Below are 11,257 nucleotides of genomic sequence, written 5' to 3'. Positions count from 1 at the left end.
ATAAGTACTTGTAGATGTTGCATTCTGCATTACTCCTTATGTTGTTTAATGTATAGACAGCCAATTTATTACAAGGGTGTGTTAGAGCAGCATGGTGTTTGGTCTGTTAGGTCACAGCACTGTACTATATCAACACAGCATTTCATCAAGGATAAATCTATACGCTCCAGTACAAAAAATGTATTTACAAAGAGCAAGAATTTCAACGCATCTTTTGTCCCGCTGCAGACTCGTTAATGGTTAACTAGTACTAAAATAGACACTTTCTGCCTTCAATAAATCACCCTCCTTACCCAGCTTTCAGTGTTTGCTCTGCCCTCTATTCAGTGTTTCCCCATAAGTATTTGCTTATGAAACTTGAAATGACCTCCCTAAAATCACAAGCTACCAATTCTTCAAACTGGGATACAGGCAGGAGAACAAGATGATGTGAGCAACCAAAAAAGAGAACAATGATACCCACAGATTAAACCTAGAGTACAATAAGAACATCACTTCATGAGATTGCATCATTAAACCTGTCTCTGATTGAGTTATTTCATCCTGCATATTAGTTACAATAAAATTTAAAATTATGACCACAGTGCCTCTTAAAACACTACAAGTGAATAAAACAATGAATTATTATGTTAACTGCCTCCTGAAGTAGCTTCAAAAGCATGTCAAAGTAATCAGTGCCAAATGATTCCAGCCTTGGATTTAAAGTGGTGATAACTGTTTTACAAGAGATTATCTCTCCCTGAACTGCCAATCAAAAGAAGAAAAAAACTCATTGTATACTTACATTTCTATGGTAACGTGCCAGGCGCGTGAAATGTCATCAATTTTGGGCGGGAATAGCAGACTTATAATGTAGCTACAGGCAACAAATCAATGTTCAAATTAGTCCGGGTTTGAGTGCTTGAGGGAAAAAAATCCTGAGTCAGTTCTCACTCCCAAAATGTATATCAGATACAGAAGTCGCAAATAGAGCTCCTCACAGAGGTATTATCTCTACCTTTACTATATTAGTTTTGGTAATTATTAATTGAAATTACTTTCAAGATGAAAGAGATCATCGAGATTATAGCACTTTTTCTAGGATTTGCAAGCTGGATAATGATTTTCATATCACTACATGATCAGTATTGGAAAGAATCCACCACAGAGGGCAGCGTAATTACAACCTCCACAATCTATGAGAACCTATGGATGTCTTGTGCAAGTGATTCAACAGGGATCTATAACTGTCGTGACTTTCCATCCCTTTTTGCTCTCCCAGGTAAGTTAAAGTAGTACTAATGGTCTGGATCACAAAGTTTTACATTACAAGATCTTAGAAAGGTCACTTTTTTGTATCTGCTGTAAAAGAAAAATCAAATTCGACAGCTACTGGTAAATAATAACAGATTGCTTCTATTAATATGTATGTATGTATGTTATTTATCATATATGCTTTCAGTTTTCCTCTGATAATTGAGTTTTATGTAACATGCATATATTTAAATATTGCTTTATATCTGATTGAGGCACACACTTTTCTTCTTAGACACTGATTATGAACTATACATACAGAATCAGACAGCCCAACTTAACAGAAATAAAATTACACGCATGTAATGCAAAGCTTATGCTGTAATCTACAAAAGCAACTCTGTGCAATCCAACACCATAGCTGTGAAAGTTTGTGAAGCATGTAAAGTTTATTTCCGTTGAGGTTGTGCAAGAGGAATTTACATCCACTTTATGGACATTTCAAACTACATAGATTGTACTGGATTACAATATATTGCTTGATGAACACAGGCTCAATAAAACTTAATGACCCCATGCACCATACAAACATTATGATAGGGCTATAAGATTATCTTTGCATTGTACAGGTTATTCTTTTTACACTACATCTTTAATTGTATCCATTGTATTTAATGCATTGCATATGTTGGACATTGATCTAGCAATGCCATTTTACATGTGGGGAATGTATTCTGTATTTTAGTTTTAGTAAGTCAAGATGTTCTTAGTTCTTGTGAAATTACATTCTTGGTGAGACTCTGTAATCCTAAAATATAATGCAATCCAGTACAATACCACTAAAACTATTTCTTTAAAAAAAATGACCTGCATGGCAGCTATTACTCGAAGCAGTTGAATCAAACGTTTTTTAGTTCTTGTGTTTAATTAAAACAATTTGGCATAAAATGTAAAGTAAAAAGTTTGTTGTATATGTGGCTATAAGGCTTCAGTGGTACTTCATCACAATGATGATAACCTGATAACGAACAATGCTACATTTGTTAAACTAATGAAGACAAGTCTTTTGGGCTCATTTGTCAGAGAAGCAAACAGGTTTTATCTGCAGGGAAACAAACCTGGTCATCTGTGGGTCGGTGTGTGGTGGTGCACCCTCACCCCCCAATGCCACTAAACCACCCATCATCCCTTGGACACAGGATGAAGGGAAGATCCAAAACGTGACTTGAATCCCATCAATAATGGTTTGATATTATTGACACAGTGTTCAAAGCAAACGTCAAAAGGTGACAAATAGCCTTAAGTCTATAGACGTTAGTAACCAGGCTTGAAGCTTGGACTCATTGGGTAAACATTTGGAGTCTTTGAAAAGGTTCAATAGAGTTGAGAATAAAAGGGGAAATCACAAATGGGCTATTTGGATGAATCATTGATTAGTGGTTTTCTGTAGCATCTTAGCTAGGGGGTTGGTGGGAATTGGTTTGGCACACTGAGTCCTTGGGGCCAACAAATCCACACGTTTATGCAGGAAGATAGCTTGGAGTCAACATTTGTATTAAGGGTTTCTCTCTGGATAACTACATTAGTTGGACAGAAGAAGAAATAAGGAAGTATGAATGCAATAGTGGAAGCTTTGGCATTCTTTATGGGGTTTCTGGCCTGGCTGATGGTTGGGATCGCCCTTCCTAATCGATACTGGAAGGTTTCTACAGTGGACGGTAATGTTATTACCACATCGACCATCTATGAAAATCTATGGATGTCCTGTGCAACTGACTCCACGGGAGTTCACAACTGTCGGGATTTTCCGTCTTTGCTCGCACTAAATGGTATGTGGCAAAAACAGATATAGTTGTATTACTATTATTGTTATTGATTACTACTTATGTGGCTTATATGCTTAACCACACACTCAAGGAATCAGGATTTTAAAGACTGTTATTTGACTTCTCTTTGAGCATTATAAAAGTTGTGTAGGGAAAATGGCTTTTTTGACAGAGTGCTTAACCAAAAACAGAAACAAATTGTAATTCATCTTCAACATTCAAAATGTTGAAGATGATATGCACAATGAAACTGGCTCTAGAAGATTGAACTAGATTCAACTGGATTGTATTCAACTGTATATAGCACTGTTCTTATATGCCATTGTTTTCCTTGATCCAAACAGTATCTAAGTGTACTTTTCAAGTCCTATCAGGAACAATCTACTGTATTGGCTATAATCTGTAGTAAAGACGTAGATAACACATGATAAAATGAGAGAAGATAAGAAAGATCAACTACGGTGAACCCAGACAAATACATACTCATAAAATCATACAAACCTAAAATAATTTCAAGGAATAATATTAATTCCAATTTGTTGGAGACTGTTTTGCCAAAACTACATGTTGTAGTTGTGTAGGCATCAATTTGAATATACAATTGTAAACATTAACAATGAAACATTTATCAAAGTGACAGAACAGACATGTGGCGTATAACATATGAAAGTGGATGCCCAGCCGTAGTCTTTAGCCCTGGGATCAGATTTCTGTCAGGACCTCATCTCATCACAGGCAGAGACATCCCTTCCACTTCACTCATACAGATACATTTCTGTTTTGTTAAGGTGTTTGTCTCCCCTTCAGCCAACTGAGTTTCCACAGAAGAATACAACTACAGCTACATTTTCTTTGTTGGAAAATGCTTGATTGTTTGGAGAGATTGAAGACATTTTTTTTGTTAAGTGGCCTAAGTTGTATTTCGTACAGACTTTCCCTGCTTACCATGTCTGTTAGATGATTCTGCCTGTGGTCATAGGAGCACAAAGGAGTTACTTTCAGTGAGCCTCTAGGGGTCTCACAGCTGCATCAACAATTGTCTTATCCTGTTGTAACAGTGGACGCTATCTCTGTGGCTGAAGCATGAGTTTTCAATAGGGGTGACGAAATCTGATTAGTCCTTTGATTTTGGTCACGATTGAATTCAATTATCAATTTTCAATTTAAACTTTGTTTTTCAGCTCTGACAGCTATGCCACTATTGGATTACCGAGTCTTGATTCCTAAAGATCATCAACAGATCATCTGTTATTTACATTTTTTCTTTAAAAAGATAGTCTGTATGATATCAAGAGCAATGTGACTGCCATACTTTTAGGAAAGTACCACACTAAGGACATTTGGTCACATATATATAGCATATCTGATTTTGATTTCGATTGTGTTTGAACATCTGGGTTCTCAGTGGAGTGCCCACAATCCAATGAGCATGTTCCTAGAAAAAGGTGAAAAGGTAGCACATCTCTGATTTAAAGTCAACTTTAATCTGAGATGTGCTACCTCTTCACTTCTTTTGCTATGTGCATTTGATTTGTTTCAATGTTAATATTGTAATAAAGATGTATGCGTAACATGTCATTACAAGTGCACGTTATCATATTTTTCTGTTTGAACACAGGGTACATTCAGGCCTCCCGGGCTCTCATGATCGCTGCCATTGTGTTTGGGACATTTGGACTTGTGGCCACCCTCGTGGGAATGAAGTGCTCAAAAATAGGAGGTGAAAACTACATTCTGAAGGGGAGGATCGCTGCAATTGGAGGAGTGTTCTTTTTACTGCAAGGTAAAGACATGGGAACAGATGTCATGGCCATATAACCAAAAAGAGAAAATGTTTGGTCTGACCTGACTTCAAATGTGTTAATAAAATAATGAAACGATCTCTGCGTTTATAGTACTTTAAAAAGACTGAGGAAAATGTCCAGTCCAAGAGACAACACACACAATCACACAACACAAAGCATCTAGAAAGATAAATCCTGTCTGGTACTCCAGTCTGTGTACAGAAGACAAGCTATCAGAAAATGAGTCGCCAGTTCAAAAGGTTATCCCTACTCTAACAAACCTGCCAATGCACAAAAGCCCATCATTACCAAAGGACTGTGACTGCGAGTGTGAGAATAGTTCACACTATGTAAGATAAAAAAGTAATACACTAAATGTTAGAATTATATTTATTTTATTGTATTTACATAGTAATCACACTCTATTAAGATATAACCTATGCAAGTGGAAGTAAAGGAGTAGTTACTCCTTGCAACAAGCAGGCACCTTTCCTTCATATGGTTGGATTTAGAAATGATATTCCCAACATGGCTACAATCACCTTTTTTTAATCTAAAAACCCTTGTTCATGTTATTTTACCTTGTAACTGTAAGCATTACTTGTTTTAAGTATACAATGTTTTGTGTTTTGTAGGTACTTGCACCATGATCGCCATATCCTGGTATGCAGCCAACATCACACAGGAGTTCTTTGATCAGTTTTATCCAGGGACAAAGTGAGTCAATACATTCTGCATCAGTATGTCATTCAGTTGAAAAGAAGCAGAACATAAATGAACGGCACAAAGTGACATTGCTGTTTATGGTGAATTCAACAATAATACATAGAAAAATACATGTTCAATGTTATTGTATCGCAGGTATGAGATTGGGGAGGGCTTGTATATCGGCTGGTCATCGGCCACACTTGCCATTTGTGGAGGTGCATGCCTGACGTGTGCTTGCAAAATCAACACGCCCAAAGAAAAAATGTAAGTATGTGCAGCTGAAATGATTGATATAGTAAAGTAGGATTGGTGTATAACATCCTAACTGAAATGTGTCATTTGTGTATTAGACCATATCCATACCAACCATCCTCCAGAGGACATGTGCTGTCGACTGTGGCAACATCTCAGACTGTACCAAGCAACTATGGAAGAAATGCATATGTCTGAGAGGCGACTGTGTAGAGGGGAAAACCGACTGGGTTGGAGTTGATTCACCACATTGAATGCACTATGAGAGGGCAGCATTTACAGTTAAAAATACCACTGTATAGACACATGATCACTGAATCGTAGTTTTAGAGCAGTAACATTGATTTGACTTGGAGATTTACTGGCTTCATCCAATCCAAACCTTTTTTTGATACATATTTGCTGTATTTCAATTTGTAATGTTTATGTGCTGTTAAAATTGCATATACAACTGTATATACTGTACTAGCTTGCTGTGGACTACATAATGAGAACTGTAATACCAGAGACCATCTTACGATGGGAAAACACCAGCCACAACACCAAATTGGGCCCCTGCCCTGCTTTCCACCCCCCTACTTCTGTAGCGCTTGCTCAGACAACACCTATTTTCAAGCTTGGTCTTCATTTTGAACTCAACTACACACCTGCAAAATTCCTTTACTGCATCATTCAATGCTGTCACACTGTCGCAGTGTCTGCAGACAGGCATACAGACATATAAACAACGGGAAAAATACTCAAAACCACCTGTGTGGTAAGTAGTTAGGTGTCTCCATGGCCACATTTTTCCATGTTGACAGACTCACAAGGTGAAAACAATACCAGCAATTCTGTCACGGCTGGTAACAAATGGAAAGCATTTGTAACAGTGTTGATCACTGCTATAATCTAGAATTATTTCACAGGATACAATGAACATGGACTCACATTGACATGTCCAGAGTGTGGTGGGAAGACCAAATTAGGATTATTTCTATCCCCAACAGGTTTTAATGACCACACCTTTACACCTAACAATTACAATAAACGATTGCTACAGACTGACTTGATCGTGAGAAAAAGTTGAAAGAAAACTGATGAATACACTATGAAAGATCACATTCAGAGACCTTAGGGGATACTCTAACATTATTTTAAAGGTTTTAATCACTCTTAGTAGGTTTAGGAAATCAGAAATATTTCTTTGCATAATCGTGTTCAATTCTATGACGTTTGTGTTAGTATATAAAATGTTGTAATCCTTTGTTGTACGCATGGATCCTCAAGTTTTCTGGTCCAGAGAGATAAGTTGCACATTTTAAACAACTCAACAATTAGAACATTTTGTCCTCAAAAAAGTTAAAACCCCAAAAAGATCCTCTCTTGGAATTTAGATGTTCTTTAACTTTTAACTCAAACCATTATTAGCTGGACCAGTATATGATTGCAGTACACCAGTGTGATTTTGTTTTGACTGTCTCCTCTGTACCAGACCGATTGAAACAAATGTCTTATTTACTGATGTAATTTAGAATGTTTTATACACAAATAAATATCATTCCCAGTGACTGATTGCACAAAACCATGAACATGTTAATGAGAAATTATGTTTTCTGACATATTCCATGAACAGAGCTTTTGAGCAATGTGACATTATGAAATTATTAATGAAACCAGTTGACATTTTCAATTGAGAAGAGATTTGAGCCACAGAGCAGAAAATATTCACAGTTGAGACTGTACTCATGATGTAGAGCTGCATGATATTCCCTGACTGCCCACTCAGTATACTGTATATATACAGTTATAATTTTGAATTGGTTAAATATGCCACCTGCTGGAATGATACGGTGTCACATCTGGTATTGGATTTACTCAGGTCAAATCACATTATGTTACTAGGACAGGCCAAAACCTTCACACAGTATCACAACATCAAAGGTTTAAATTAATCTTAGGGCTGGACTGTGTCTAATTTCACAACTGAGGCAATCCACCATTTGTTTCTTTAAACAGATGTTGATATACAATGCCCACAAAATGACGGAAGAGCAAGGGTACTTTAATAAAATCAGATTATGTAAAATGATATTTATAAATGAATTGTTAGGCCCTTGTAAATATAAAATGTTTTTATTAAACTTGGAGAAAGGCCAAGTCGTGAGGAACCAGATACAGTGAAGCTTATTTCAGCTCTATTTTACAAAGGGTGAATGTTTACCCGCAGCATTCTTTCACAGCAAGATACACATTATTCTTGGCAGATTTCTAATCTTCAGGAGCTTCATTTGCTAAATTGTCCAGGTTTTGTCCATCGAAACGTATAAAGTGCCAGCCTTCACTGTCGGTGAGGTCTAGCGCTCCTTTAGCAGCATAGAAGTCTCGGGTGGGAGTATTCCAGTCCAACACAGACAACTGCAGACGCACACACTGCTTCTTCTTCCCCACCTGAGAAAACAAAACAGCCTTGCCCTGTTCTCTCTTCATCACACCGACAGGAAAGATGAACATTTTACGTTTTATAGGTCAACAAACACATCCTACCTCAGCGACTTTGCTCAGTAAACCCTTGCCAATGCCATTTCCTGAAAAGGAAATCAATTATAAAAATATTTTTACTTGGGGACAAAACATTTACCGAAAATCATGCAACAGAAAACTTTAAGAATTTAGGATTCACGCAACTAAGTTAATACACAAAACACATTTTACAAAATAGTTTCTTTCCAGACTTCAGTGACAACAATTCAACACATATTTTACCTCTGAATTCTGGCATTACGTACAGGTCCTCCAAGTACACTGAGCGGCCCTTCCATGTACTGTAAGTGTAAAAGTAAAGGGCGTAACCGACAATCGTGAATCCTACATGAACAAAAAGAAATGAGCAATTAAGCAAAACAAGCAGGAAGAATACAGACCCTTTTAAATCCCTACAAATTATTAATGTAGTAAGATAAATTCTCTTGCATCTTGCATAATAAAATGGTGAATTACTTTCAAGTCTGTGGATGCAACGCCCCTTACCTACCTTCACTTTTAGCTCTGAAAAGGAATAGACGAATAACATGTGACCATGTTGATGAATGAGGCGGCACTCATCATGATTTAAATGGAAAAATCTAAAGAGCAAGAGCACAATCTATCTTTATTATCTGCCGATCAACACTTTACCCTCTGTAGATGTATGCTCCTCAGCCACTTCTGCAACGAGGCATTCAAAGAACGGATTCTGGCAGAAACCGTCCCGCTCCAGTTCTAAAGTAAAAAAAGACAGGTAATTTGCCCAACTAACAACTTGTGACAGGACATGTAAAAAACATTTATACTCTAAAAATTCACTTCATTACATTTTTTACAACTCAGTGTTATTTGATAATAACAGCTAAGATGCTAACACATGTTGACATTGCTATTTAATAGTCCATTAGGCGAGAAACAAGTTGTAAAGAAATTATATAACTCCAGCTGTGGATCACATCCTTCTACTGTACGCCTCACTTTTACACCTAAATCTGCAGGTTGTATCATGAATGAGCGGTCTACTCGTAAAGACTCGTAAAGGGCGTTTCCTACCTCATAAAGCTTTTGCAAAGTCATATCCTAAATGCATGCAGTCCTCTTCTGTTCCTCTTTTATTGGCACACTGTCCTCAGTCAGCTGAAATGTCTATCACGTTATCCATGTGCTCAGGGTGTGTGCCATACTCTTGATGGCAGAACATGAGATACAAACATTTCTAGGAGCCACAAGCTCATCAAAATACTGCTCTACAGAGCCACTTGTGGGCATAAACTCAACCAGGTTCCTTTAATAGGCAGCCAATGGTGGGCTTTAACCCAACAGTCTCCATCCTGTGAGTTAGAGTACTCGGACAGACACGCAACCGCAGGGCAAATGAACAGGAGAAGAGCAGAAAAAACTCCCAAGGGCCCCTTATACCCATATAACCACATTTAAAAGGAAAATTAGATTCACACTTACTGTTACTCATTACTCCATTTTGGATTAACTATGTGTGAAGCAAAGTCCTGCTCTGCTTACTCTATAACTACCTCCCACTGCACATTGTAGGCACCGCCACACACTGTATAATGGTATTAGACCGTTTCCCTAATAGACACTGATTGTGCAGGTGAAACACTAATAATGGCGTCACCCCATAACTAAACTAAACAGGTTAGCTCACCTGTGTGGCTTCATAGGACTCTTAAAGTGTCACTTTGACATTGGTTCACCTGTGCTGGGATAGTTTATTGAGTGCAGAATTACCTTCATGAGATATCTTCACTTGGTCTGGCATTTTTTCATAAACCGCCAACTCCTGAGAAAATAGGGATTTTAATGTATAAAGTATACTAAAGTACATGTACACGTTTAAGAAAACACGTCAAATAACGGTTATATTAAACTTAACGGTTTTCAGGTGAGGTGTATTTCGATGGCATTGTGAAGCACAACTCCATTTTAGGTTCGCTCCGTTACTATAACAACCCGGTCCTGAGGCTCACCAAAATCATTCTCGATATGTCTTTGCAGTCTTCTTTCGTGGCAGCCCGTACTTTGAAATGCATGTTTATTTAATCTTCCACTTATCCGGACTGACTGCCTTCTTCCTCCGACAGAAGTCAAACAGCTACAAATCTAACACAGCCGCGATGTTAAGAGCGATCACACTGACCGGAAGTGGTTCCGGTGTTGCAAATTTGTCTTCAAAATAAAAGATAGATCAGTCTATGGTCAAAATGGGCATGGTTAAAACAATGTCAGTCATTTTGATTCATTAATTACACACTACAACTACAAACAACTTTTTGATAGTCGCGGGAGTTGGTGTTTCTTTACCCAATGCTCAGTGGGAGTCGCAGTTGTTTGATGTGGTCTTATACATGTTAAACCATGTGTAAAACCTATGTATTCATTTATTTATACAGCTGGAAGTCTGGCCTCCAACTGACAGGATTATAACTGATTACATTTACTCAAGTATTTGTAATTTTGATGCTACTTTACACTTTTTACTCCATTGATTGACAACCATTGTTACTGGTTTTATTCACAGCTCCTTGACATACAGAATTTAAACCACATAGAAAATATAATACGTTATGTACTTAAAGTAAAAGTAAAGCTTTGAATGCATGACTTTTACTTATGGAATATTTGTAGTCTAAAGTATTTTATTCAAGCTATGGGTACTTCTACAACTGACAGTAAATCAATAATAATAATAATAATTATAATGTATGTTTGTTGTCATTTCTTTTTGCTGGCTCTTACTTCCCCCATGACTTTAAGCTGGATTGTGATCAGTGACACCAAGCAAGCCAGTTGCCAAGAATAATGTAGTAGGAAATGTAGATGTTAAGATATTGGGTGTTGACAACACTTGATAAACTGAAAATTGCTGATGGCAAATTGAAGAGAATAATCATTTTAATATAGAAATATATAAAAACACACTCAGATAAA

General features: G+C 37.2%; 2 protein-coding genes across 5 annotated transcripts; one reads left to right on the top strand and one right to left on the bottom strand.

Annotated features, from left to right (window-relative positions):
• Nucleotides 1-2,845: 2,845 nt before the first annotated feature.
• Nucleotides 2,846-6,001, top strand: LOC310956645 (claudin-15-like; the record flags this gene model as incomplete). Its single annotated transcript, XM_083926954.1, has 5 exons — nucleotides 2,846-3,062; nucleotides 4,678-4,842; nucleotides 5,479-5,560; nucleotides 5,705-5,815; nucleotides 5,902-6,001. The coding sequence occupies 5 exons, from the start codon at nucleotides 2,846-2,848 to the stop codon at nucleotides 5,999-6,001; spliced, it is 675 nt and encodes a 224-aa protein (XP_083783080.1).
• Nucleotides 6,002-7,942: 1,941 nt separating this feature from the next.
• Nucleotides 7,943-10,401, bottom strand: LOC310956551 (thialysine N-epsilon-acetyltransferase-like). 4 transcript variants are annotated; one of them, XM_083926818.1, is made up of 6 exons: nucleotides 10,297-10,401; nucleotides 10,058-10,109; nucleotides 8,960-9,043; nucleotides 8,549-8,650; nucleotides 8,330-8,370; nucleotides 7,943-8,257 (listed from the first exon to the last, which is right to left on the bottom strand). In XM_083926818.1, the coding sequence occupies exons 1-6, from the start codon at nucleotides 10,357-10,359 to the stop codon at nucleotides 8,054-8,056; spliced, it is 546 nt and encodes a 181-aa protein (XP_083782944.1). In that variant the 5' UTR covers nucleotides 10,360-10,401; the 3' UTR covers nucleotides 7,943-8,053. The 4 variants fall into 4 exon arrangements, with proteins under 4 accessions (XP_083782944.1, XP_083782946.1, XP_083782947.1 ...); XM_083926820.1 differs by having other exon boundaries at nucleotides 7,943-8,233; XM_083926821.1 differs by having other exon boundaries at nucleotides 10,203-10,369.
• Between the last annotated feature and the right edge of the window lie 856 nt (nucleotides 10,402-11,257).

The sequence above is a fragment of the Echiichthys vipera genome (genome assembly GCF_963691815.1).
Source record: "Echiichthys vipera genome assembly, chromosome: 14".
Lineage (NCBI taxonomy): Eukaryota > Metazoa > Chordata > Actinopteri > Perciformes > Trachinidae > Echiichthys > Echiichthys vipera.
Note: the sequence above shows the minus strand (reverse complement) of the source record. Positions and strands in the feature narration are given on the sequence as shown.

What these genes read in the sequence shown, in the direction of transcription:
- LOC310956551 (XM_083926818.1), bottom strand. Translation starts at nt 10,359, where the DNA reads ATGCATTTCAAAGTACGGGCTGCCACGAAAGAAGACTGCAAAGACATA. An exon ending in ACATATCGAGAATGATTTTG is followed by an intron (nt 10,110 to 10,296) that starts GTGAGCCTCAGG and finishes CTATTTTCTCAG; the next exon opens with GAGTTGGCGGTTTATGAAAA. An exon ending in TACTGAGCAAAGTCGCTGAG is followed by an intron (nt 8,258 to 8,329) that starts GTAGGATGTGTT and finishes AAGAGAGAACAG; the next exon opens with GGCAAGGCTGTTTTGTTTTC.